The sequence below is a fragment of the Silene latifolia genome, chromosome 1 (assembly GCF_048544455.1).
Source record: "Silene latifolia isolate original U9 population chromosome 1, ASM4854445v1, whole genome shotgun sequence".
NCBI classification, from domain to species: Eukaryota; Viridiplantae; Streptophyta; class Magnoliopsida; order Caryophyllales; family Caryophyllaceae; genus Silene; species Silene latifolia.
Window position 1 is genome coordinate 21,651,244 of NC_133526.1, and position 26,875 is coordinate 21,678,118.

General features: G+C 36.5%; 3 protein-coding genes across 3 annotated transcripts; 2 read left to right on the forward strand and 1 right to left on the reverse strand.

Moving 5' to 3' along the window:
• Positions 1 to 15,653: 15,653 nt before the first annotated feature.
• On the reverse strand, positions 15,654 to 17,166 carry LOC141641761 (uncharacterized). The gene is made up of 5 exons (XM_074450412.1): positions 17,014 to 17,166; positions 16,850 to 16,922; positions 16,539 to 16,623; positions 15,936 to 16,068; positions 15,654 to 15,824 (listed from the first exon to the last, which is right to left on the reverse strand). The coding sequence occupies exons 1-5, from the start codon at positions 17,164 to 17,166 to the stop codon at positions 15,654 to 15,656; spliced, it is 615 nt and encodes a 204-aa protein (XP_074306513.1).
• Positions 17,167 to 20,955: 3,789 nt separating this feature from the next.
• LOC141641766 (uncharacterized) lies at positions 20,956 to 21,996 on the forward strand. Its single transcript, XM_074450416.1, has one exon. The coding sequence runs from the start codon at positions 20,956 to 20,958 to the stop codon at positions 21,994 to 21,996; it is 1,041 nt and encodes a 346-aa protein (XP_074306517.1).
• Positions 21,997 to 23,997: 2,001 nt separating this feature from the next.
• Positions 23,998 to 24,555, forward strand: LOC141641777 (uncharacterized). The gene has a single exon (XM_074450427.1). It carries the CDS (start codon positions 23,998 to 24,000, stop codon positions 24,553 to 24,555), a length of 558 nt encoding a protein of 185 aa, XP_074306528.1.
• The last annotated feature ends 2,320 nt before the right edge of the window (positions 24,556 to 26,875 follow it).

Consider the following 26,875-nt stretch of genomic DNA (forward strand, 5'->3'; position numbering starts at 1 on the left):
GGAGATTAACGTAAATGGACCGAATTATCTATCAAAGATACCTTCCGAGCGTGGCCACGCATTTCCAATTAACTACTCCTCGAGTGGCCTTGAGATTTCAAACAACCACGACAAGGGGTGGACAATTCTATCGCCCTATTCCCTTCGTTCAGCCACAGTCCATCATAACCCAAAATATACCCAGTTTGACCTCGTTTAAGAAATCGTAGAGTATAAATCAAAGCTAATCGGAAAGTCATGCCAACTTGGGCGAATAGTCTCTAGTCAAAAGAATTGACTCATAAGAATACTATAGTAGCTCTTGCCTCGACCAGGCTTTATGAATTACCGAACTCTATAAGCGGTCACGGCCCGAAGATTGTCCCATACATTCTGTCTATGTGATCGACTAGTCATCCCATATGACTCTATGACACTTGAACTTGCCATCAATCGCATCACACTCTAGTCACTTCGAGACGTCACCTCATATAAGTAACTAGGGGCGAATACCATGTCAATCCAGTTCACTTTAATGGGGTTCAATTTGTCTCTACAACCCATTTGGATACGACAAGGTAGCGGGTGAGTTTGATTAAACTCAAACGATAAATGTGATTATCACATATGAACAGTCAATACACTATTACTACTTCATATTCTATAATCTTTAGTGTATTATAACACTAGGTAAAATGCAATACAAGCTTGGAAAGTGGATATACCTGATATCCATATATTCCAACCTTTTTAATTGCTATTTCCTTCCTTTCAATGTCATCTCTTAATGACATGAATTTCTCTAAGTATATGTCTAGACTTCATACTAGACCTGAGCTCTTTAACTTGAAAGAAGCTCCCACTGTTATCGCATAACTTGTGATAAAGTCATTTGTAGAGGGATTCACCCTTAATCCCTACGTTGACCATTTTATCACAACTTACTTAGATTCCTTTTGTAGAATTTGCAATGTGCGAAACTAAAACACATTTCTTAGTTTCTTACTCCTTTGTCAATAACATTTGATTAGGATTTCATCAAATCCTTTTAAGCTTGGAAACTAAAGTTTGTGCAACCCTTCAACACCTAACTTAGTTTATCATCCAAACATGTGTACAAATCATCAATTGTACTTTAAGGCTTTCACAAGCCCATCTTATGAATTAACTTATTATTGACTCATAATGTACCTAGCATATGGTACATCACAGCATGTGCGTCTGTTGGCATACATAATCGTTCTAATGGCGGAAACATTAGTAATCGATTTCATGTAATCAACAATTTAATGGGTTCAGTGAACGACTATGATTCCATCATAGTAATTCCACTTTCATCATCATGAATAAGCCATTCAACCTTGTTGATGTTACAACAGATACGAAAGATCTTATCCTCATAAGACTCTCAACTCTATGCCAATATACTCTCACATAGATTCGGTAATCTAAAGTATATTGCACCCTTTCCTAGTCTCCCAATCACTCTTGCCAGAAGAGAGCATTGGTACATTATTCTCAATAATTAATATGTTATCAACATATAAGACATGGATAAACAATTCTAGCTCCCACTTAACTTCATGTATATCATGATTCTTCAATCATGTGAATGAAATAATTCACTATAATCACATGAACGAAAAAGTATAATCCTTTAATGCTTGCTTAAGATCATTCTAATGATCATTGAAGAAAGCTACACATAATATGTTAGGATTCTTAGATCTTCATCTAAGGTTTTGTGTTTTAAAACACTTCCTTCTCTAAATTCCCATTTTAGAAAAGCGAATTCTATTTGCCATTCTTCATTAAAATGAAATGCGGCAATTCCTAACACAATTCATCTTGATTAACATCTTCATGTAAATCTTATGCATTTGTGTACTCTAAAGCTCTATTTACTTTTAAAGAGACCCTCACTTTAAAGTAAATCTACTCATGAGCAACAATTTTTGGATTGTAATGCTTCGACTCGTATGTAACAAGGTCATGATACTATCACTTTCACAAAGTAATATTTTTTTTAAACAATAAGACATGTGCGATAAACTCCCACTGAACTATACTTCCAATCTATCTTCATAGACTATAGTTCATCTACACTCCAACTCTATAATTTTATTACTTTCACAAAGTAACATTTCAACTATAAGAGATGTTTGTGACGATACAATCTTCTCCCACTCTATCTCTCAGAAATACATCTATCTTCTTGAGAGATAGTTTTGTGAGTCACAAACATATATATTTAACGGAGTATTAGGATTTTATCCAGACTATGTATTAGCATTCAAAAGGCCATCCTAACATGGCGCTTGATACATATAATATGACAAATCGATCCATGTTATTTGGTTTAATAGACTCTCTATTCTAGGTATCTCATGGTTGACCATCCAATTTGAATTACTTGTCCGTTTTGGATTGCAAATTCCCAAAATTGAGTTCATCAACTCAAACCGACTCATGTTAGTTTGATCTTATGGGTAGTGACGCTAGGTCATAATCCATCTTTAATAAATCAAATTTATTACTTAGATCTTTGCCACTACGATTGGGTCGTAATGCTTAGAACTTTATTCAATTGGTTCTCTACGTCATTTTAGAAATTTCTCAAATCTCTCAAATGCTTCACCTTTTATTAAATTAAGTAAATATACCCTTATCTACTTGAATCATTGGTAAAAGTGACGAAGTAGTCATAAATTCCCCTTGCGGTGATGCTCATTAGAACACATATATCGGCATGTATTAGTCTCAACAAATCACTTGCTTGTGTCCCTTTACCACTAAAGGAAGTACAAATTATATTGCAAAGGAGATAAGATTCGCATATTCCATATGATTGAAAATCAAATGGTCCAATAATACTAGTCGACACTAGTGTTTAATGCGTTTCTCATTTATGTAACCTAATTGAAAAATCAAATGTACAAATCATTTGGATTACCAGTTATGAGTCTTTTGGTGCGTATTATATAGATATCTTTACATGAGTTGGAACTGTCTAAAACTTGTGTATCATAAAAATAAGTGACATGGCTCACATCCATGTCTATTTTCAATAAAATACAACATTTGTCTTTGAGGACAAAATATAGATCCTTTCATGTCTCACATGGAAATAATGATTTAGACTAAGTGGATACATATTAACAATTATGTAAATTATAACTCAAAGCTATTAGCAAAAAACAAGTATATAAATTTCTCTTGAAGTGGTGGCTACCCGAGCTCCCTTTCATTATCGCAAATTCATATCACTCTTGTTTAGCTTTTCCACATATCCAAGTCCCACTTGGAGTAATAAGTCCAACTTGATATCTTATAAATACTCGGGGCAAATATGCTTCCATTGGCCCATGCCATTAAACATAATTCATGGTAGGATTGGATACCCATCTTGGTTTTGTGGTAGTCACACTATCAACTTCCAATTCACAATCAGATTTGGGTTTCTTTCTTTGCTTTTCCTTTATTAATACCAATACTCCTTTCATTTGCAAGGACACTCTTGCTAGAACTCCCACTTAATTTGATATTTCTCCTTGTTTCATCAAACAAAAATATCTTGGAATCTGTGAGATTCCCCTCATTTGATCCTCTTACCTGAGAGGTAGGCATGAGTATGTGAGTGGGAGGTGAAGAGGTAGTAAAAAGACAAAGATTTCCATCCTCACTAAAGCCAACGCGTAATTCTCTAATCGTATCATTGTCATAATCGGAGCATTTTTCATCGTATGATAGGAGCTATGAATTAAGGTGGTGGCGGTAGGAGTATAAGATAAATTCATTGCGAATAATTAACTACAAAATAGGAAATGAAGGAATTAATTATCATCTATCATTTTAATAATACTCGTAAATTTAACTACAAGTATTGCATTTATATAGTGACCTCCACCCAACTACATAAATGATTCCGAGATCCAAATTCATATCAACTTGGGCACGGTGAGCCGATTCATCCCTTATTAATATAACTCGGTGGATTAACTCTTTAATCGATTCTACTTTTAGAACTCTCGGTTGATAAAAATACTCTAATTCTCATCTTTAGCCCGGAACACATGCGACTACGGTCAACAATACTTCCGTTGAGCTCAATCCAAATTTCGATGTAATAACTTTTTACTACCCCACTTCGCCAACGTAACAAGGTTTGTATTACGGTGAAGCCGGATTAACTCCCTTGTGAAATTGGTACTTCATGAGTTTCTACTATTTGGTAAGGCTTTTTCTCAATTTTTATAATATGTGAGAGGTCTTGTCAATTTATTATCTATCACATTTTAAGTGAACTAAAACAGTGAACTACGATAATTATAATTGACACGGTCGATGATTCGATATGATATGCATGTGTTATTATGGCGATTTGGCAATGCATGTAACATATTAAAAAAAAAAAAAAAATGCAAAGCAATAAATAAAATTCCTAGTATGGCCTTCCTAAAAAATAGAAAATCGAATAATCTATTACATATTCGGAAACCAACTCCTTTGGTCCCTTGTTTCTTCAAATGGCACGCCACCCAAGACACCGTCTTTGTCGGATCACCCTTCCGAATGGCACCGTCTTGAAGATGCTCCATAATTACAAATAATAATAAAAATACAAAGCTATTCCTATTATACATTTGTAAAATGGAAAAACTACTGAAAATAAAATAAAAGTGATTCGAGATCACATTAAATTACAACCGAATCAATATTCCCTTTCATTACGGGGTAATATCGATTAAAACTAAGGCCATACTAAGATAAAATTACATAATTCAAAATTATATAATTAAAAGACATTCAACAATTGAAATATGCAGCATTATAATATGTACCTATCATGCAAAATCGTGTGCCAAATCGCCCTATTTAACTTATGTCGTACATATAACCCGGTTTCATGGAAATGCGTGATAATAACCTTTTAAAATCACTAATTAACACTTAAATCACATCTAAACTCAAGTTAATTATCCTAACACATTTTAGGACTCAAAAATCAGTCAACACTAAATTTTTGACAATAATTCAACTTGATTTAATTTTATGCTCATTTTTGACCTTAAAATCATTATTTATATGAAATAAATCCAAATTAAATCATAAAAGTTTCAAAATTTGAATTTTAAATTTTTGAACATTCTGGAATAAATCCATGACACTCATAATGTCAAAAATCATGGTTAAAATTTTCGAATTAATTTTGAGAAAATATGGTTGCATTTTATCGGTTTTATCTCATAAAATACATAAAGTATACGAAAATTAAACCAATAATTTTTCCAACTTTAGATCTGATTAGAAGGATATTAATGCAACTTAAAATAATTTTCTCAAGCCATGCAATACGTTTTAGCTAATTTTTGCTAAAATAGTCACTATTTATGCCATTTTTACTCAAAAATCCATAAATCATGCTAAAAAAGATATTTAAATCTAGAAATTTACATAATCTCTTTAAATATTTCATGTGACATCATATTAAAAGATCATGGCTTAATTCAAAATTTAACTAATTTTAACCATTTTACCTCTTTTAATCCATTTTTATCTCATAAAAATCATAAATCATGCAAAATTAATCAAATTAACTCGTCCTTTTACACACAACTTGTAAAATATGCATGTGAGGTCATATAAATTTTCCAAGGTCAGAAACGAAATTTAACTATTTTTAGCATTTTAATTCCCATTTTAGTCATAAAAATGTAATAAAATGACCAAAAATCCTTAAAATGAGCAATAAATTTCCATGAATCATAAAATGACCTAAAAACGTTTTAGAACCAGAATATATAACATGCATGGTGATTTCATGACTTATACTAATAAATCACAAATTTTTAAGTTTTATATGCTAACCTTTTAACTCGGAAAAACAATAACCGATTATGCATGCAACATCCTTATGCTCTGATACCACTTGTTAGGTTCATATACCTATTATTAGACTCCTCTAATAATGAACTAATTAACTTGTTAATTATTTGTTCTTTAGATCTAGTGCATGCATAACAAAATGAAAGATTTATAAGAAAAACAATGTTCCTTACATTGTTAGTTGGTTCGAAAATTTGGGCACAAGTAAGGTCACCTTCCTTCACTTGTTCTTGAGCTTATAATGATGGATGATCCTCCTAAGACTCCAAGTTTAGAAGCCACTCCAATAAATTGCACCCAAGATTAATCCCAAAAATTCCTACTAATATTAACTAGATATGTAGTAGAAATATTACCTTAATAATACTAATAATCTTGTATTACTTTCTTAAGTAATGTATGATCTCTATTAGTATTTATGGGGAGCTTTTATTTGCATTTGCATGTGAGGATTTTAGAGAGAAAACAAGTATGGAAGCAACAACAAAATTGAGCAACTAATGCTCTCCTTTTGTTAGCCAAAACCGTGGCTTTTAGGAGCTCCAAGGGAATCTTTTTCCTCTTGTTTTTATTCACTTGTTTAGTTTAGGTAGAGTGTAGGATGTAGGTTGTAAGATGTGTCATAGAAATGTCACTATCACACTATATTCTAACAAATGAACAAGACAAAACATGAGCATCTTTTGCTCTCTAATATGGCCGAAATAATAGTCCTTATATGGACCATTTTTGCCTTTTGTCATTTGTCCCACAAATGCTTATAAGTCTTATGTTCAACTATCTTACATATTTAATTATTAATGTAATCATTTAACACTTAAATATTACAATTAATAATATAATATACACTCCACTTTTTGAGTAGTATACTACCATTATATCATCATATAGTGGGTCCATAATTACTAGTTAGTTAAAATTACAACTTCTTGTAACTTTAAATAACTAATTACCTCTACCTCAAAACTTATATTAATACCTCAACTAATTTAGTAATTTAACGCTTAATTACTAAATTTAATCTTTATTTAATCACATTAAAATAAGACGCAAAATTGCACTCCCATAATTAACGAATTAATTAATCTGTATCGCATACAATTAATTAAATATCTATTTGGGCCTCATCCTATAGATGTGACCTAAAGGGATCAACTGACCACCACCGTCACACGACAGTAATGTCAAACTCTAGTTAGCCAATCATTACCGATTAATGACGGTCAGTCGAGCGTATAAAGAATCATCCCTCACGTATTCTTAATTTGAGATTTAATTATGATATTTAAATCATGTGATCGCACTATTGTTGAGGACACATTTCCCAACACATTGTTCATATTTTATATTAGACTTTGAGTTTGATGAGCCAGGACATTTTTCATTGTAATTATTCTTTGCTTGGACTTTTTATTGGTGCTACTTATGCTTGTGTGTAGCACATGCACTACTTTTTGATTTACTGTTACGAGCTTTAACTTGTATTGATTATGATTCGTGTGCAGATTTATTTTAAATGCAGGAAGTTGCTCGTGCAAATGGTTCCTTGATCGAGTAAGATGAGGCTCGATCGAGTAACCACGCTTTTGGGTTTATTTCATAGCCAGACGATGATAGGAATTGCGCGGTTGATTATTTTCCCTTATTTTTGCAGCTGGTTTGGGGGAAATTCTAAGCTCTTACCCGGTATTCTCTTCCCTTGTACCTTCTTTAATTGTATTATCTATATCTTTTCCACTCCTTTTGTTAGTTGTGTCCTTTAGGTTGCTGGATTTGTGTGTGATTGCTATGCTGTAGGCGTCACAATGGGGACACTGTGACATTTAGGTTTGGGGGAGGAGTTTATTTATGTTGTGTGATTTATTTCCGTTGTGTGCTTTTATATCAAAAATACATAAAAATTAAAAAAATTTAAAATACAAAAACATGTTTTATTTATTTATTTTAGGTCGAGTCTTGGTGAATTTAATAACTATGATGTTAAATTGCATTGTTTTTGCATTTGAATCCCAAATAGTTGTCCATGTACATTGTTTTGACTCGTTAGCCATGAAAACAAAGCTCATAATTCAAGTCTTAACCATATTGACATGCCTTATATTGATTAGATTTGACACAATTACGTTGGTAAACTACTTAAATTCTGAGGTCTATAGAGCTTCCTAGGCCAGGAACATCAATAAACTGGTCTCATTGTCAATTAGGCTTGAGTGTGGTTTCTCCTTGTGGAATATGTAATATCAAATTGCATAAGTGTGATATTGATTTCTTGATACTTTTATTGCTTTCATTTGACTAAGTACATGTGAATAGGCGATTCTTATCGTTCAAATAAGCCTTACATTACCTTTTGTTAGCCCGTTTGAACCCTTGTAGCCAATCTTAAATTACATCTTATGAGCTACAATCCAGAATTTATCTACCTTTTTCGGGACAGTCGCAATTGCTTATTTATCATGTCTATTTTTCTATATGGTTGGGTTGAGACTTATTGTTGTCATGTGGGTATAGCAAAATACTTTTAGCGATTGTGTTGTATCCTTGTGTTGGAAAAACAAAAATATGAAGCAAAAGAAAAAAAGAAAAAAAAAAGAGAGAGAAAAATCGAAAAAGAGAAAAAGAGAAAAGAAAAGAAAAGAGATTGCTTCATTTGGTTTTGTCAAGGACCAAAAGGATAGTTGTTAGAGTCTAATGCATAGTTGGAGAGTAATTTATTAGCTCTCATATATATATATATATAAAACTGGGTTGAAGCGTTGTGGATGCGCCACGTGTCAACCCAGTCTTAAATACAAGTATTAATTACAGCAGAATATTAAATATAAGCACAATAAATGATACATAAATCTCAGCAGAGTATTAATTAGAGTTTAATAAACGTATTATAAAGTTACATATATCAATTACGGTGATTTCATTTTAAATTTATATAAAAAAAATTCGATACAAATTCTAAAACGTAAATCATTATCTTTGTTGCGAAAAATGCTTTAAATTAAGTATACTTTCCATTATATTTATTGAAAAAATATTTTGATATGTATAGGTGATTAAAGTGACGGTCTCACAATGCGTTACATTTACTTAAAGAAAAATATTTTGAGAATATCTTATAATTTATATATAAATTTATATATAAAATTGGGCTGAGAAGTTGTGGATATAACTTTTTATTTTTTAATTAACATTCATATTTTACATTAGTAAGTGAAAAGTATTAATGTATATTCCCAAGATAATGGTGCTTGAATACGCATCTTTCTTTCGTGTACATACTATGCATTATGCATTGGCATACTATGCATAATGAAAAGTTGACTGTGTTTGTTTTTCCGAGATGCATGGATTCAAACTAAATTTACACCCGCTATATTCTTGAATACGTTTACTGCTAAATGATATGAATATATTTTGTGTTCACACTTTAAAGCACACTTCTCTTTAGGATACACTCCTATAAATATGTATAGGATTCTCCCTTCGCACAACAGACTGACTGGATGGACGAAATGTCAAAAATAAAAAAGGAATTTGCTCAGTCTGACATGTTTTAAAGTCAACAAATGACAATCCCAAACAGGCGTAATATCATCAATAGCTTGCAAAATACTTCCTCCATTCAACTCCACTCTACCACTTTGCTTTTTCACGTTCGTCAACGCGTGTTTTACACGGTAAATATCGTTAGCTACGTATTTGCAAAAATTATAAAAGTTAGATATTTTTAATGTACTCGTAAAGACGAATCAAACAAGATCCCACATGAATATATTTTCACTTATGTATTGAGAGAAAATCGAGATTGAATGTGCATTTGTGAATAGTGTAAAAAATAAAAATAGGTAGAGTGGAGTTGAATGGAGGAAGTAAGCAGTAGAGCAAGAAATCATTATATCCATCGATTTTTTTAACTCCATCAGGGCTCATCTCCACTCTTCTTAAGTCAAGAGCGATAGATATAAGGAGGCTATTAGTATTTTGACTGTAGTGAAACAGGAGACCAACACATGCATAAGAGCATCCGCAATAATGGGGTTCCCCATATTTTCTCTCTCTTTTTCTTATTCGTCCACCTTATTTTCCACTAATTTTTCCATCTACCCTCCCCAAACTATAACTACATTTATGCAACAATGAGGTTCCCCATTTACATATAAAAATTTGGGAACCTCCCCAAAAGGAACACAATTTACCCTTACATTTTTTTGGGAACCTCCTCTAATAATGGTGGAACCTCAAATTATGGGGAGGTTGGTGCATTAGTGAGTTTCATCATATGAAGAGAAAAAGTGCATATGGAGAGGTAATTCTACACCTTTGCGGATGCTCTAAGGCCCGCAATTAAAATAATAGAAGTTGGAATGTAATACTCTTACAAATTCCTCAATCACAAATTCTCATTGAAGACATGACATATCCGTCACAAGCTGAAAACGGATACCATTTTACCTCACAATGTACCCATTTTTTCTCTCTCTGCAACACTATTCATGTGGTCCCCTTTCTCCACTAACCCATTTTGTTACCATTTTATCTCACAAAATATCCGTCACAAATGGTAACCCGTCACAAGGGAGACCAATTGTTCCTCAATTGGACGTGCAACATGGCTACGACAATTGATCAAGGATCACAAAAACGAGATTACTGCATGGTCAATCGTGATCACTTGGAAGTAGTAATATTTAAGGAGCCTTGAAGTCTTTAAAAAGGTCAAACATGAACGAATAATGTTTTTACTATTTCAGGTTTTATTTTCAATTAGACAAAATAGGATTTGTGTACTATTGATTTGAAATTTACTTACAAGGGTTTTTCTTTGTTTTTACCATTTCAGCTACAACTTCCAATAATATTATGACATCAAAAAATGCCAATCAAAGGTGGCTCTTCACATGCGGAAAGCTTTGACAACCCTTACTTTCCTGGGTAACACCAGTTTTAAAATAATTTGTTAATCAACATCAGATAGATGAATATTTGTAAATTATAGAGAGGTCGTGTAATATGCATGTAAAGAATTTTGTATAACATATCAAAGAAATTATTTTAACCTACCTCCCAGATTAGCAATAACAAGTTCACAATAGAATTTATTATTGCTTGAGAATAATAGTCTTTCCTAATTGTCGAGCATTGATCAACGTCATGATAGTACAATTCAGAGTACAAAGTAGTCATTTAGTTGGATCTTGAAGGAAAGATAATCGAAGTGGTAGACGGTAAAGCAATGCATAATTGCATATGGTGGAAGATTTACTAGAGCAACATTGAGTAAGAGAAGGAGATCTATGACGTCGTCATAAAGGTTAATGTTATGGATGAGACAACCAAATAAAAATAGGTAAACAAATGACCAGGATGGAGAGAATATTATTTTGACACGAAGCCTTCTCATTAGATATTCAAATTGTGCTTTTATAAAAATTAAGTTATGAATGAACAATTAGAGAATGATAGACTAAATGATTAAAAATATGATATGTAATTATAAGTACCAAATAATATTACATCTTAGTGTTTAAAAAAAAAAATTCAAACAGGCCGCGCGAAGCGCGGGATGCTACCTAGTATGTTGTAAAGTTGAGATCATTTCTCTAAGTTGGGTTCATTTGTTATTTTAAGATTTAGATGTGGTTTGGGTTAGCGCTGCGACTACCGTCTTAGCTTCACATATCCATAACGTGCTTTGGCACAAACCACTTCTATTCCTTTAACCCATTTGCCACCCTTATTGTCCTTGATACATGTACTTTTGTCTACATATGATGATTGCATATTAGTTGGGGAAATCCCTATCACATTAGATTGCATGCATGTTTCATAAGTCGAGTGAGTGTTTCTACTTCTTTCTATCTTCACATATAACTCACCCTTACAATACTTATGAGTGCATGAGTGAATCCGCGAGAATCCGACTAATTTGTCTTGCAAGATCGAAAGGTATTTGGCATTTGTATCTAGTATGGTGACTTGAGACTTGAGCTACGTTTTCTATTTCCCGTACCTTTGAATTTGTTTTATTGGTACACTTTAGTCATTACTTTGTTACAAGATATGGATAGCTTGGGATTTGTATGTGCATCAACATTAACTCTGAGTTGTTTATTTGCCATTTGTATGATTGCCTTTTGTATTGTGTGTTGCTTTGCTTGAGGACAAGCAAAAATATGGTTTGGGGGAGTTTGATGAGTCATAATTATATACATATTTATGCCTCCCCTTAATTGCTTTTGATACGATTTTCGTGCTAGTTTATAGCATTTACATGCCTTTTAAGTTAGAATGTCGATACTTCCGCCTTTTGATGTTTGATGCAGGAATGATGCATTTGAGGAGCAAAGGAATTAAATGAGCATCGCGGAGTGGGCATGAAGGGATACACGAAGCATGGCACGAGAATCCATAAGAATGAAGGAAGAGAAGTTAAGAAGAAAACACGAAAAAAAGAGTTTCTTATTACAAGTGCCTACTTTGAAGAGCCATATCTCGAGTTCTACAACAGATTTTCAAGTAATTCCAATTGGAGGTAAAAGCTTATCTTCTTAGCTTTCCAACGCCGCAAAAATCGCTTGTTTTTGACAAGTAACGAAGAAATGGCGGTCGTTTGAAGTTCAGTGCGCGAAGCAGGAAATTGGTGCCTCGATCGAGTCAACCTTGAATCGATCGAGGAACTTCATGCTCGATCGAGTCACTCTCGACTCGATCGAGGAACCAACCTAATCAACTAAACTTTGCAATGTCGAGAGGTTGGTGTTCTTGAACTTTGGTGCCTCGATCGAGCCAGGCCTGGCTCGATCGAGGAAGTGGTTCCTCGATCGAGTCCACCTTGGCTCGATCGAGGAACCTTCCAGTTTTATAATTCCCGCAACTTTCCTTAAGTCGGTTATGTATTGATATAAATACCAAAACTCGTACCCTAGGTTATTTATGCTTTATTTTACATAGGTTTAATATAGATACCTTAGAAAACTCTCTCAAATACTTAGTTTAGTTTATTTATTGTTCTTACTTCCGGATCTAGCTATTTACGGTATTGTTCTTAATCTTTCCTTTATTATTAATCATTTATTTCATTGTTCATCTTTTATGCTTGCAATCATGTTTCTTATTATTGTTATTGTTGTTCTTCTTTCTATTATGCGTAGCTAAATCTCTTATCTAGGGTGAAAGGGGATCTAGGTTGTTAGAAAAGGGGTTACTTATGAATTGATTGTTAAATTGCTTTCTATTGTTGTTCAATTATCGTATTACTTCTAATTAGTTGATTACTGATCAGAATTGATTAATTAGTCTTGCATAAACTAGGATTATCACCGACCGGGTTAAGACTAGTATAGGCCACGATAATTGAATTAGACCAACTTAATGATTGCGATCGCATGTTAAGTTAGATCTAAAAAGACATATTAGAATCGACCGATCATATGACTTTCGACAATATAAATTGCTCAATCAATGAATTAAATCCTACCCTTTGATGACTACCTAGTGAACCCAAATCCCTAGACTCTTTAATATTATTGTTTATCATCTTTATTTAAATTGCTATTAGTTGTTAGAAAACAATCTCAATCAAACCCCATAAAATTGTTACCTTTAAGACGGAATTAAATATAAACAAACTAGATAATCACCGCCTCCCTGTGGATTCGATCCTAACTTACCACTAGCTATTTTGTTAGTAGTAGTATAGGATTTATTTTGATTAAGGTGATACGACTTTAGCCACATCAATGGTTATGATTTATGAAGATAGGGAAAAGAGAGGAGACATAAAGGGCTGGAAGAAATGGAATAAAATTCCAGATCTGGTTTTCTAAGAATTTTGAGAGTTTTTCTCTCTCAAGATTCTCTCTCTCCTCAATTTTTATATTTAAACAAATGCTGAAACACACACCGTCTGTCTAACTCTATCACTTACTCTAACAATGTCAAGTTCTTTATCTCCCTCGTTTACATTCCCAGATCCCCTTTTCTTTAATCATCAATTCATCATCAACAAATCTCAATCTCCTACAAATTTTGCTATCAATCTTTCAAATTGATCTCAAATCAACATTCTCAGGTCTAAAACACCCCAAAATCTCACATACAATCCCATATTTTATTTTAATTAAGAGTCTAAATTCCATTATAATTAGTAACAAACGATCCTATCCCCGGGTAATAAGTAGCTGTTGTTCAAGTTTTGCAGAAGGGAAAAACATAGAAGATACTCAGGTATTCTTGTCTGACTATCAATGGTATAATCAAAGTTTGATTACTTTTGGTATATATATGATTGTGATGAACTGAGTAATTGATTAAAATTGCTTATTAAATCGAGATCGTTGATTTGGTTGCTTTAAATCTGTCCAGATTTCAATAATATTAATCCGTGTATCTGTCTTATGTTGAATTATTGGTAACTTTTAAGTTGATGGACATGCATGTGTGTTTTTCTGATCGTATCCGTTGTTTCTTGTCTGTTTTATCTCGTTAGTATATTCATAAGTGAAAATCGTTAAACTAAATAAAAAGCACACTAAGTTTATTAAGTAAGAAAAGAATGTAAATTACATTAGCCTCTATAGATTCTCAAATACTTCTTTGTAAACTACTGTGGGTGATGTAAAGTATGGAGTTTTATGTGGTATATAAATGTGTGGACATCTACTGTAGGGCTATAGAATTTTTTTTGTAGAATTATATTATTCAAGAGATTTTAGGATCATTATATTGCCAATATATAGTAAGATTTCATATTGAAATAATATCCTCATAATATTCATGAGATTTCATATGGTAGTATTAGCCGTACTATCTTCAGTTCTCATTGACCTATTTTTAGAATGAAATAATATGGTATTGACTTGTTTTTAGAATGAAATAACATGGTCACAATGTGAATCTTCGGTTCGGATGAATATCTTAGAATAAATTAATATGGTTTAGAATGAAATAACATGGTCATTGTACTTTACTTTAGTCAAGTATGTTGTGGTTTATAATATATGTAGTTCTTCTTTTCTTTGTATTAGTTCTTTTTGTAGGAATTCAAATCTTTTATTTTAACCAATATGATTAATTTGCATTACTGCAGACCGCGAATAACCAAAAGATTGTGCACTGGCGTTGATTGACAGTTGGTAGGGGATGTTCAGGTATGCTTTTTTAAAGATCGTAATATCGTAATATTGCCATTATCAAAAATCTGATAATATTTCATATGGTAAGATTAGTTGTACGGAGTACTATCTTTAGTTAGCATTGACTTATTTTTAGAATGAAATAATATGGTGAGAATATGGATATTCGGTTGGGATGAAGAAAAAATAATATGGTTTAGAAGTGTACAGAATTAAATATTTTTACCTATTATATTGGAGATATCATAAGAATACCCTCATCATAAAGAATAAAAATAGTTATAGGATCTTTCAGCTTATGAAACTATTGTGGAGGGTAACATTATACTTGAGGACATAATCATGTAATATAAGTTAGTTAGGTGGTCTAATCTAGCACTTTAATATTGCGATTATTAGGTTCATTTGTCGAGTACATTTTTTTTTTAAATGTACCGGTATTACAAAAATCGTATAGTCTACCATTTTTTGAAGTAGCATGTGATATGTGCTGACATTTTTTGTCAAAGGAGTACGTAAATCTTATACTCCTTAGTTAACTATAAAAGAATAACCACTCATGTAAATAATATTAGAAATTATGTAGGGTATAAAGTTGATATACGTAAATAAGATATATTTTGATTGATTAATAATATTTTTTTTAAAAAAAAAAGTTTAGAAGCACCTCGGAACCACAAATTTAGCATATCCCTCGCACTTGCCGGAAAGCCACCTTCCTGTGTCATCTAACTCCACTGAAGATCTACAGGTTTTACAGCTATCTAGATACCACTTAAAGTCGGTATCAATTGCGGTAATGGTTGCCAATGTAACAAAGTGCTCTTCCTATGGTAGACATAAAATTAGCAATAAGTTTTTTTTGGGAAACTTTAGCTATTAAACATTTTACAAATACTTGTCAGAAAAGGGCATATGTCTATAAATATATTAGCATACCTCTTGGATTTCTCTAATCTCTGCAAGTGTGCGTCGAGCAGATAAATCAAGAAGCTCATTTTCAACTTTCTTGGAGTGGGTTGAAAGATGAGTTAACATGGATGACGTCGGCTTAAGCTCTAATTGTGTGCTTCTGAAACAAAAGGTACCAAAAATATTTTGATGTAAGGTTATCAATATATATATATATATATATAGATAGATTAGTTATTAGATAATTATTTTATTTGTGGCGTAGTTGGTTAAAGAAAAACCTTCTTATAAGTTCACGAACTTCTGGTATTTGAGGATCTATTAATGTCCTTGAACAAAGTGAGTTAGATAGGCTGGAATCTGCAACAATATTGTTCAGTTAGTGAAGTATATATAATATTATGATTAATCTATATATAAGACACTACCTTTGGAAGTTTTAATCTTGCCGTATCGGATGATAATTATCGGTTGATATTTGTCTAGATCGCCAGTACTATCATTCAACTGTTCAGCCATATGTTGCCAAAGAGTGCATGTCAAAGTTGGCCCTATACAAGTAGTAAAATTGTTAGTATCCGTTCAGTATATTAAATTACATATATTGATGTAAAAGTTGAGAGTACATACTCGCAATCAAGCAACCTAATCTGCATAGATTTTAAATCCTTATTGACGTCAATTTTACTTTTTGTTAGCAGTTTACCAATGACATCTGTGTGAAAAAAAATTATCATTAAATTAAGAATGGCTAGAAATTAGATATATTTATGTGCACTGTCTATAATTTTCATACCAACTAAATAATTTTTATCAAGTTTGTTTTGTATGATATCATTGAAAGAAGCAAATTCGATGGAATTTGCAGGAATGATGACATCATTGGTTGTTGAGATTATGGTCTTTGGAGTGAACAAAATTTTGTAAGGATGCTTGGTAACCCGATACTCTCCTGTTGTCCGGTTTAAATTTGAACATCCATTTTTTGGGTATAGTAGCATGTATGTAGGTACCCTGCACAAAGTAAGACACATATTTCACATAACTAATTTAATTTAATTAAATGGGAACAAAATTATTTATTAAGTTATTATAAATTATTTACCTCAGAATCAGTGATTACAAAATCAAGGATAGTGACTTCAGTAGTTTTTGGAACGATTTGTTCCCAGGAGTAGATAATCCTACCTTTGATTTTCCATGACCCTTTCTCAGGATTGATTTCCCCAATCATATCATGATCTACCAAGGAAGACATCAATGCTAAAGGTGGTCTGATGTTTTGCGTGGTATGTAAATGTAGGTTATCAACATTGATTTATTGAGTATTATATATAGGGAGAGATATATTGTATGCGCTTAATAGTTTGCAAGCTATTTTAGGGAAGATTTTGAGTCTAAAATTTTATTAGTTGTGATAATGCAGGTCTAAGATTTCTGGAGTAATATACGGTGAACATATATTATGATTGAAGATATATGGGTTATTCGGAAAGAATTTTCGAAAAGAAATTTGGCTGTCAGCTAAATATAATAACGTATAGAATTTTGAAAATAATTGTATATTTGGCAAAGGATAATAAAAATTGTATATTGGCTAATTCATTGATAATTGTATAATTGTTTGATTTGATTGAAGATATTTTCCTATTTTAAAGATCTAGTTGATGCAAAATCACGTGTAAAATTTTTATTTTCTTGTTGAAGTATCTAGAAAAGTAATTGGGCTTAAATAATGCTTTCTAGATACAGCCCAATTAAGATGACATAGAGTTGGGCGGGAAAACTAATTCTAAGGTTTCACCACAAAAGGACACGTGTCCCAGTGGTTATTGTTTTATAGTTTTAATATAGAAATATAGATGAGTTCATTAATACGATAAGTTTGGCATAAGGGTAATAATTACTAAGTAGATGTTTTACTCCCTTGATCATTACCCATGAGAGAGGGTGGGTAATGTATTGCCCTTTCATGGGTAATACATTGAGGTGAATAATTACTCTCATGCAATACATGGAAAATGCACTTAACTATTACTCCCATATTCATTCTCTTCCTTTTATCCTCAATCCAAGCAAGCCCTAAATTTCAAGTTTATAAATCAAATTTTGGTTGAAAATACTTCCTCCTTTCGGTCAATTGTTGTCCTTTGGTTTTGGCACAAGACCAAGGAAAGAGGAGATGTGGCCAATTATTAAATGACAAGTGGAACAAATTGAGTGTGAATGATCAAATTGTTCATTAAGTTCATTCTTAAAATAGAAAGAACAATAATTGACTAAGACACCCAAAAATGGAAAAGAATAACAAATGATCGGGACAGAGGAAGTATAAATTTCCAAAACATTGTTTTATTATTTAATATTTATGCAAATATTGCAATATCATAATTCCGATATTACTGCAACCTTTTGCAGGTTATTTGTAATAAAATTAAAATAAAAACTATGGGTCTCCTCTAGGGTTTCCTATGAGGGCGTTGGTCTAGGTTACGTCTTTGCTTTCTCCTTGTTTTTGAAGGCTCTAAATCCATTGATTTCGATCGTGGATTTTGTTTTACTCTTCTGATTCACTTCACACACAAAATCCTTACTCAAATTTCTCAAATTTCTCTTTTTTTTTTTCTTGTTTGGGTTGACTCTATATGGATTCTCATGAGAGGGGCCCTGGTAATATGGATTGCTTGCGGAAAAATACTTCTACCCAACGGGGAAAAGGGGTACTGGAGGAGCAGGGCTAGGAGACGTTTGTTTGGGATACAGGAGCGAGTTCGAAGGAGGAGGAGAAGGCGGAATTATTGCTGCTAGGGAAAATCTGGTCTGCTAAAGCCATTAACGTGAAAGCTGCGATCGAATCTATGATCAAATTGTGGCATCCCAAAGGGTATATGACCTTCCAATAAAAGGAAGGTCGAATAAGGAAAATGTTCGAAGGCTGGGGCAGCAATTAGGGAGTTTTGTAACGGTGGATGAAGCACCCTTTCCTGAGATGGAAAGAGCAATACGGATTAGGGTTATTCGTGATGTGAGACAGCCTCTGGAGCGAATGGTAAGTGTAGGGATGCCCCCGGGGGGATTGGTGGAGTTCAAGGTAAAATACGAGCGACTACCAACGTATTGTTACGGGTGTGGTATTCTAGGGCATGGGGAGAAGGATTGCGATGAGGGACCCTATGAGGAGGATGAACTGAGGTATGATGATAGCTTGAGGGCGTCTCCATGGAAGGTCATTAAAACTGTCGCTGAACCAAAGGCTAGGAGTGCTAGTTCTTTGAGTGGGGAGTTCGAAGAGGAGAGGAGGAAGAAAGAAGAGGACATGGTGATGGACATGATCACGAAGTTGCAGGAAATAGCTCTTAAACACCGAGGTAGTAGAGGGGGCAGTTCTAAGCATTTGAAATCGGGGAGGAAAGAGACCATGGGGGAGGAAGAAACTGAGCACGGAGGGGGAAGGGGGGAGGTGGAAACGGGTCTAAGTAAGGAGCCTGGTTGTTATGATGAGGTTGAGAAGGAGGGGGATGTTGTGAGGGTAATGACGGGAGAGGGGAGCTTTGAAGACGTGGGCAGTGCAAGGGAGAATGAGGGAGAGGAAGGAGAAGGGATGAGAGGAGCGGCTAAGTGGAGAAGGTTGGGGCGAGTTCAGCAGGAGGGACAACATCAGGGGGATACGAATGGTGGACTAGAGCGGAGTCTTACCCCTTTGAAGAGAGGAGGTGAGGTGGGTCAGACTGTCGAGGAACCAGCTACAAAGAAGTTACATAGCATGCCGGGGGGTTTATACCTGAGGCGGAGGTTGAGACGACTCAACCCCGCCAGGCCCAATGAAACTCTTGAGCCTTAACTGCAGGGGGCTGGGCAACCCCGATGCAGTAAGCGGGCTAAAAAATCTTGTCCGAAGAGAAGCACCTGTTGGAGCTTGTGTCCTCCACAAATTAGTGTGATAACATTTGTAAATCTCTTACAGGTTCACAAGGGTATACTTCGTATATTTAATCAGTTGATTAACGTTTTACCTAATAACGGTTGGCTTGCTAGAAAGTTTGACGTTATTATCATACAGATGGCGGTGATCAACTGGTCCCTAAAGGTCACACCTATAGGATGTGTTTGAGAGATGTGATTATAGAAATATGATCACATTGATGCCTAATATGACTAAACAGTTAGTCAATGTGTTGATGAGACAATTATTTAATGAAGATTAAATAATATTAGTTGAGACAATTAATCATCAATTCGTAAATTAAATATAATAAGTTATATTTAATTAAATGTATGTAATGTTAGCTTGGATGAATTAATCTGTTAATTCGTAATTAAATGTAATCGGTTATATTTAATATCAACAAGATGAATGTGTCATAGTGGTAATAGTGAGGGTACACAAACCAAGAGGTCATGGGTTCGATCCTCACTAGATGGCAATTTTAACACATTTTATATATTTTTGGAATAACCACAAATAAGGAGAATATACTCCTTATTTCGGTTATAGTGGGCCGAATTAGGGAAGATTATATCTCCCTAATTCACTCCCATATTTCGGTTACAATAAGTAGAATAGGGTGATCATTATTTAACCCTAATTCTCTTTTAACCTAGCCTCCTCCCTCATCAGAAAAACACAAAAAATAACGAAATTTTTTACAGAAAATTTGGATCGATTCTAGCATTATCAAAGGGCATATCTCATATCGTCTTGGGTGCAACTGATAGGCGAATATCTACTTTGATATTGTTCTTAGGCCATATTTGCTAGGACCGAAGGTTATTTCTGAATCCTTTATTTTGTTTATGTATTTTATTTATGACTAGTGATCGTCTTAATTAAATTCGTTATAATCCTTCAATTTTAAGGGAAGTATACAGATAATTTCCCACAGCACCGTGTATCATTTTCTTGTGCGAGACAAAATTAAGTGGAGAGGAGTTGCGGAAAGTTAGGAGTAGAATAGATGGGTATAATGGCATAGAAGTTGACAGTGTTGGAAGGTCCGGGGGCTTGGCTTTATTATGGAAGGGAACAGTGAACTGTACACTAAGGTCGATGACGAACCATTATATAGACGTGACCATAGACAGTGAGGGCTTGAGTTGGCGGATGCCGGGTTTCTATGGATGGCCCACTATACAAGACAGATGGCTATCATGGCAGCAGCTACGGCTTTTGGCCGAGGAGGGTCCTGACCCATGGATTTGTATTGGCGATTTTAACGAAGTGTTGTATGCGAGTGAGATGCTAGGGGGTGAAAGGCAGCAATGGCAGATGAACAATTTCAGGGATGCGGTTGATGAATGCGGCTTAAGGGACATTCCATATGAGGGGTACGCTTATACTTTCGACAATGGACAGGTTGGAGCTGACAATAGACAATGCCGACTTGATAGAGTGATGGTAACAGGAACGTGGTTGGATTTATTCCCGTATTCAAAATTGTTTCACCTCGATAGAGAATGGTCCGACCACTCTCCTATTTGTGTTCACATAACCAGAGTGCGAAGCGAAGAGGATAAGCGGATGAAGACATTTAGGTTTGAGCAGGTATGGGTGGGGGAGGACGGATGTGAAGAAGCTATCCAAAGAGCGTGGCTTGGAGGAGATGATGATATTATGACAACATTAAAGCGCTGTGCAGCGGAGCTAAAGGAATGGACGGGGGTTAGCATAGGTAAAGTGGTTCGAGACCTCAAGCGAAAACGGGAAAGACTTAAGAGACTCAATGAAGGGGAGAGAAGGGAGAGAGATGTTCAGGAGAGGAAAAAAGTGGTCAAGGACATTGCAAATTTAATTAAACAGGAAGAAACTTTTTGGCGGCAAAGGTCGAGGGCGCTTTGGCTTCGGGATGGTGATAAAAATACAACATTCTTTCACCGTAAGGCAACGCAAAGAAAAGAGAAGAATCACATATCCAGAATTGTTGATGACAATGACCGAGTGTATGAGCGGACACTGGAGATAGCAAATTGTGCAGCTAGCTACTTTGAGACTCTGTTTACCTCGTCGAGACCAAATAACTTCAGCGGAATGATGGAGGGTGTAGAAGGTCGAGTAACAAGCGAGATGAACGAGTTGCTTACGGAAAATTAGAGAGGGGAAGAAGTGTTGGAAGCCCTACAACAAATGCACCCTTTGAAAGCCCCCAGATTGGATGGTATGAACGCGTTATTTTACCAAACGTATTGGCACATAGTGGGACGTTCGGTGGTGCGTATGGCGCTTAATATCCTTAATGGGGGCTGATTTTCCAGAGGGTCTAAATCACACAAAAATTGTTCTCATACCTAAAAAGAAAGCTCCGGACAAACTAGCGGATTTTCGACCTATTAGCCTATGTAACGTTCTTTATAAGATCATTTCGAAGGTACTAGCTAATATGCTTAAATTGTTCCTGGACAAGGTGGTGTCATAAAATCAAAGTGCGTTCACGCCGGGGAGGCTTATCACCGATAATGTCTTGGTAGCTTTTGAAGTGTTCCATCATATGAAGAATAACAGGAGCGGCGGGGGACATATGGCTCTTAAGCTCGATATGTCTTAGGCTTATGATAGGATCGAATGGGGTTTTCTAGAGGAGGTGCTTACGCGAATGGGATTCGATCAACGGTGGGTGTGAAGAGTGATGATGTGTGTGAAGACTGTGACTTATACGATTGGGGTTAATGGCGAGAATTCGCGTGTGGTGCGTCCTGAACGGGGTTTAAGGCAAGGTGACCCATTGTCACCGTATTTATTCATCTTATGTGCCGAAGTCCTATCTAGCCTTATTCGAAAAGCGGTTGAACAAGGAGTGATACAAGGAGTTCGTGTTGCACCAGCTGCCCCGACCATTTCACACCTCTTCTTTGCGGATGATAGCCTAATATTTGCGCGGGCGAATGAACGCGAAGCTGCCCAGGTACGTAACATTCTAAACTTATATGAGAAAGCATCGGGTCAGCTAATTAACCTCGACAAAACAACTATTTCCTTCAGCAAGGGGACACGGCCATCAGAAAACAGAGGGTAAATGAGATTTTTCGAGTGAGAATGGTGGAAGAGCAGGACCGTTACTTGGGGTTAGCCACAACGGTTGGGAGGTCGAAGAGAAATCTAACTAGTGTAGTACGGGACAGAATTAGTAAGAAGCTTCAAGGATGGCGGGGTTTGACACTTAGCAAGGCGGGGAATGAGACATTGATAAAGGCTATAGGCCAAACAATTCTTTCTTACACTATGAGTGTTTTCAAATTGCCATCGTCGTTTTGCAATGAGCTACGGTCACTAGTGTCGGGTTTCTGGTGGGGATCGGAGAGGGGTAAAAGAAAGATACCTTGGGTTGCGTGGAAAAAGATGTGCCGACCTAAGGGAGAAGGAGGGCTTGGGTTTCGGAATTTCGAGAAATTTAATGAGGCTCTTCTAGGAAAGCAAGCATGGCGGATAATAGCTAACCCGGACTGTCTTATGGCCAGAGTTTTGAAAGGGAAGTATTTTCCGAACAAGGAGTTCATGGAGTCAGACTTGGGCACCACACCAAGCTATACTTGGAGAGGGATTTAGAGTGCGAGAAGGGCAGTGCTGTTGGGGGCGAGAAAACGAGTTGGAGATGGTAAATCGATATGGCTTTGGGCGGACCCGTGGATACCAAATACCCAATCAAGACGGATTATATCGGCGCGAGGTGAACAGGTGGACGATTTAAGGGTATGTGAGCTGTTTAATGAGGATGGGGTGACTTGGAACGAGGAGAAACTAGCTACTCTATTCTTACCTTTTGAGCGCGAAAGGATAAAACAAATAAGAATAAGCGAGTCGAAACCTCCGGATGAATGGTGCTGGGAGCTCGAGAAAGACGGTCAATACTCGGTCAGGTCTGCTTACCGTGCTCTGCTAGGGGAAAATAATAACACGGCTGAACAGTCCGAGCACAACCAAGCCCGATGGGTGTGGAAGAAGATATGGAGCATACCTGTTCTGCCGCGTATAAAAGTCTACTTTTGGCAGCTATGTATGGATGCCATTCCCACGAGAGGTAATATTGTGGCCCGAATGGAATTGACGGATGAGACTTGTCCACGATGTCGTTATTGTGTGGAGACGTGTCTTCACGCGATGCGAGATTGTGGTAGGGTGGGGGATATCTGGGATGAATTGAGAGTGGAGAGAATTGAGGGAGTCGGGTTTGGGAAAGCAAAAGATTGGATTGAAGAGATGATGAAGAGTATGGGAGTGAGAGAATGTGCGGAATTCATGACGAGCTGTTGGGCAATTTGGGAAGATCAAAAGAAACTCGTTTTTGAGGGAGAAAATGGGGGTGCTGCCAGGGTAGTGCGACGGGTCAGAGAGCTTATGTGGGAGATGAAGGTGGGGGTGAGTTCAGAGAGGGGTTCAGAGGGGGGAATGCAGGGGCGTGGTGAAGAAGTAACGGGATGGACTAAACCGAGCCAGGGAAGGGTCAAGGTGAACGTTGATGCGGCGGTTATGGAAGGTATAGGGGTCGGTTGGGGAAGCGTAGGGCGGGATGAACATGGAAAGGTTGTGTGGTGTACTGTGACGCAACAAGGAGGCGAAATGAGTGTCGCAATGGCGGAAGCGGTGGGAATCTTAAAGGGTCTCCAAGAAGCAAGGATGAACGGGCAAACTGATGTGGATGTCGAGAGCGATTGTTAAGCGGTGGTAGAAGACTTACGTAGAAGTGCCAAGGGACGAAGCGATTTGCATCTAGTTTACGATGATATTTATTCAGTTTGTAATTTTTTCAATAGCGTGTTTTTTAAGTTTACGCGTAGGAAAAACAATAAGGTAGCTCATAAGATGGCTCACTTTGTGCCATGGCAAGAAGGACGTAGGGTTTGGACCGATACGATTCCTTTGGATATCGTTTGTATCGCGGAGCGTGATTCTATGTTAATGCATTGATCCCCTTTCGGGGTTCACTTCAAAAAAAAAAAAAAAAGAAGTCGAGTTAACTCCATTTTATGCGTAATATTTCATAGTTGAATTATCATTGAGTGATGGATTAGGCTGACTTCAATTAGGGTTACAACGAATAAAGTTACAACATAAGTAGTTATATGAATAGGAGAATAATGTCTTCAGTTAGTCTTGCTGAAGACGGGTCGGAGCAAGTGACGCGTAATGCCACTCACAAAACGGATAGGGGGGACAAGGTGGGGGCACCCCCATGTGCTTCCCTCTCTCCTCTATTTGGGTCATTTGTGAGAGAAAATGGTATCCGTCACTTCAAAGTAACGGATACGTGCCGTCTTCAATGAGATTTTGTGTAATGTCTTATTTTATTTTGTGCTGATCAATATTAAGCTAATTTTTTATGAAATTGTTAATTAGATTAAATTATTCTTGGGAACGAGTCATCTCCGTTGGTCTTAGTCTGGGTTAGCTTGACACAAATAAACTTCTCGATTTTCGATCTAATCCATTGGACCCTTCAAGGGTTGATAATGTGCAAGTCCTTCCATAGTGTGACGATCCGCACACTTGATCCCTTATTTATTTTCTGCTTATGTAATTTCATTTCCCTTGTACATTTGTAGTAAGTATTTTCTTAGTAGTTTTAGAATAGGTTTCCATAAATAGGTATATCGCTATTCTTAACTAAACTTGTAAAATCAATGTTTCCTGCTACCAGGATGTAAATATCAAATTTCCCTCTTTAGGGAGTACTAGTGAATGCAAATCTGCTTCCTACCTTGTGCCTTCGTATTGCTTGTTGTTGCTTTGTTGTGAACGACTCTTTGCCTTCACTTTACTAACAAGCCGTGTTTGCGGGATCGACACTAGGATCCCGACTCACACCCCGAGACCCGAGTATCGTGCTAGTGGGCGATCCCTCACTAGTACGAAGATCCTTGTCGCTTGCATCTTGCCTTGAGACGGGCAAGGGTGCGCGCCACGGTCCGGCAAAAGTAGCGGACCGTGACATTTGGTATCAGAGCCCGGTCTTCGGACGGGTTTCTGCACGCCGCATTTGTTCATCGAGATCGAGAAAATGGGCGAAACAATCGAAGACCGAGTAGATGCCTTAGAGGACGCAATCGACGTCAAGCTTCCCAAACTCGAGGACATCGTTATGCGGATGGCTGCGAGCCTCGAGGAGTTGCAAAAGACGGTTTGTGACCTTGAGACGAAGGTGGACGGGATGGACACCCGCATCCAAGCGATCAGTGGTGCGATCCCCGACGATCGGGAGGAAGAGATCAATCATCTGCATCGAAAGGTCGAGATGTTAGAGAACACTTGCGCCACGCTCGTGAAAGCGGTGGCCAATGACGGGAAATCTGTGGGGAGCCATAAGGTAAAGGCACCTCCACCTCGTGCCTACGATGGGGCGAGGGATTCGAAAGCGGTCGATAACTTTATCTTCGATATGGAGCAATACTTCCGAGTAAGTGGACTCGACGAAGACGCGGAAGTTGTCACGGCAAGCATGTATCTAGTCGACGATGCCAAGATGTGGTGGAGGGCTAGGTACAAGGAAATTGATGCGGGCACGATTACGGTGACATCGTGGGCCGACTTCAAGAGGATCTTGAAGGATCACTTCTACCCCGAGAACACGGAGTTTGTTGCTCGGAAGAAGTTGAAGGAAATCAAGCACACCAAATCAATCCGGGAATATGTGAGGGAATTCTCAGCGTGCATGCTCGAGATTACCGAAATATCCGAGACGGACATGACATTCGAATTCATTGATGGGTTGAAGAGGTGGGCACAACAGAGGTCATGAGGCGTAATCCCAAAACTCGTCTCTTGGCCATATCGATCGCGGAACGCCCGCTCGACTTTCACGGGGAGCGAGAGGCACCAAGAGTTGTGGCACCAACGGGAATACGGTGTGTCACAAAGTGGGTACAATGGACAAAGGCCACAAAACAGCGCCATTTCGATTGGGAACATCGGTTCCGCTCGCAAGGAAGTCAAGCCCAATCGGCGAGCACTACAAACTCGCCCTCAAGCTCGTCTTCGAAGG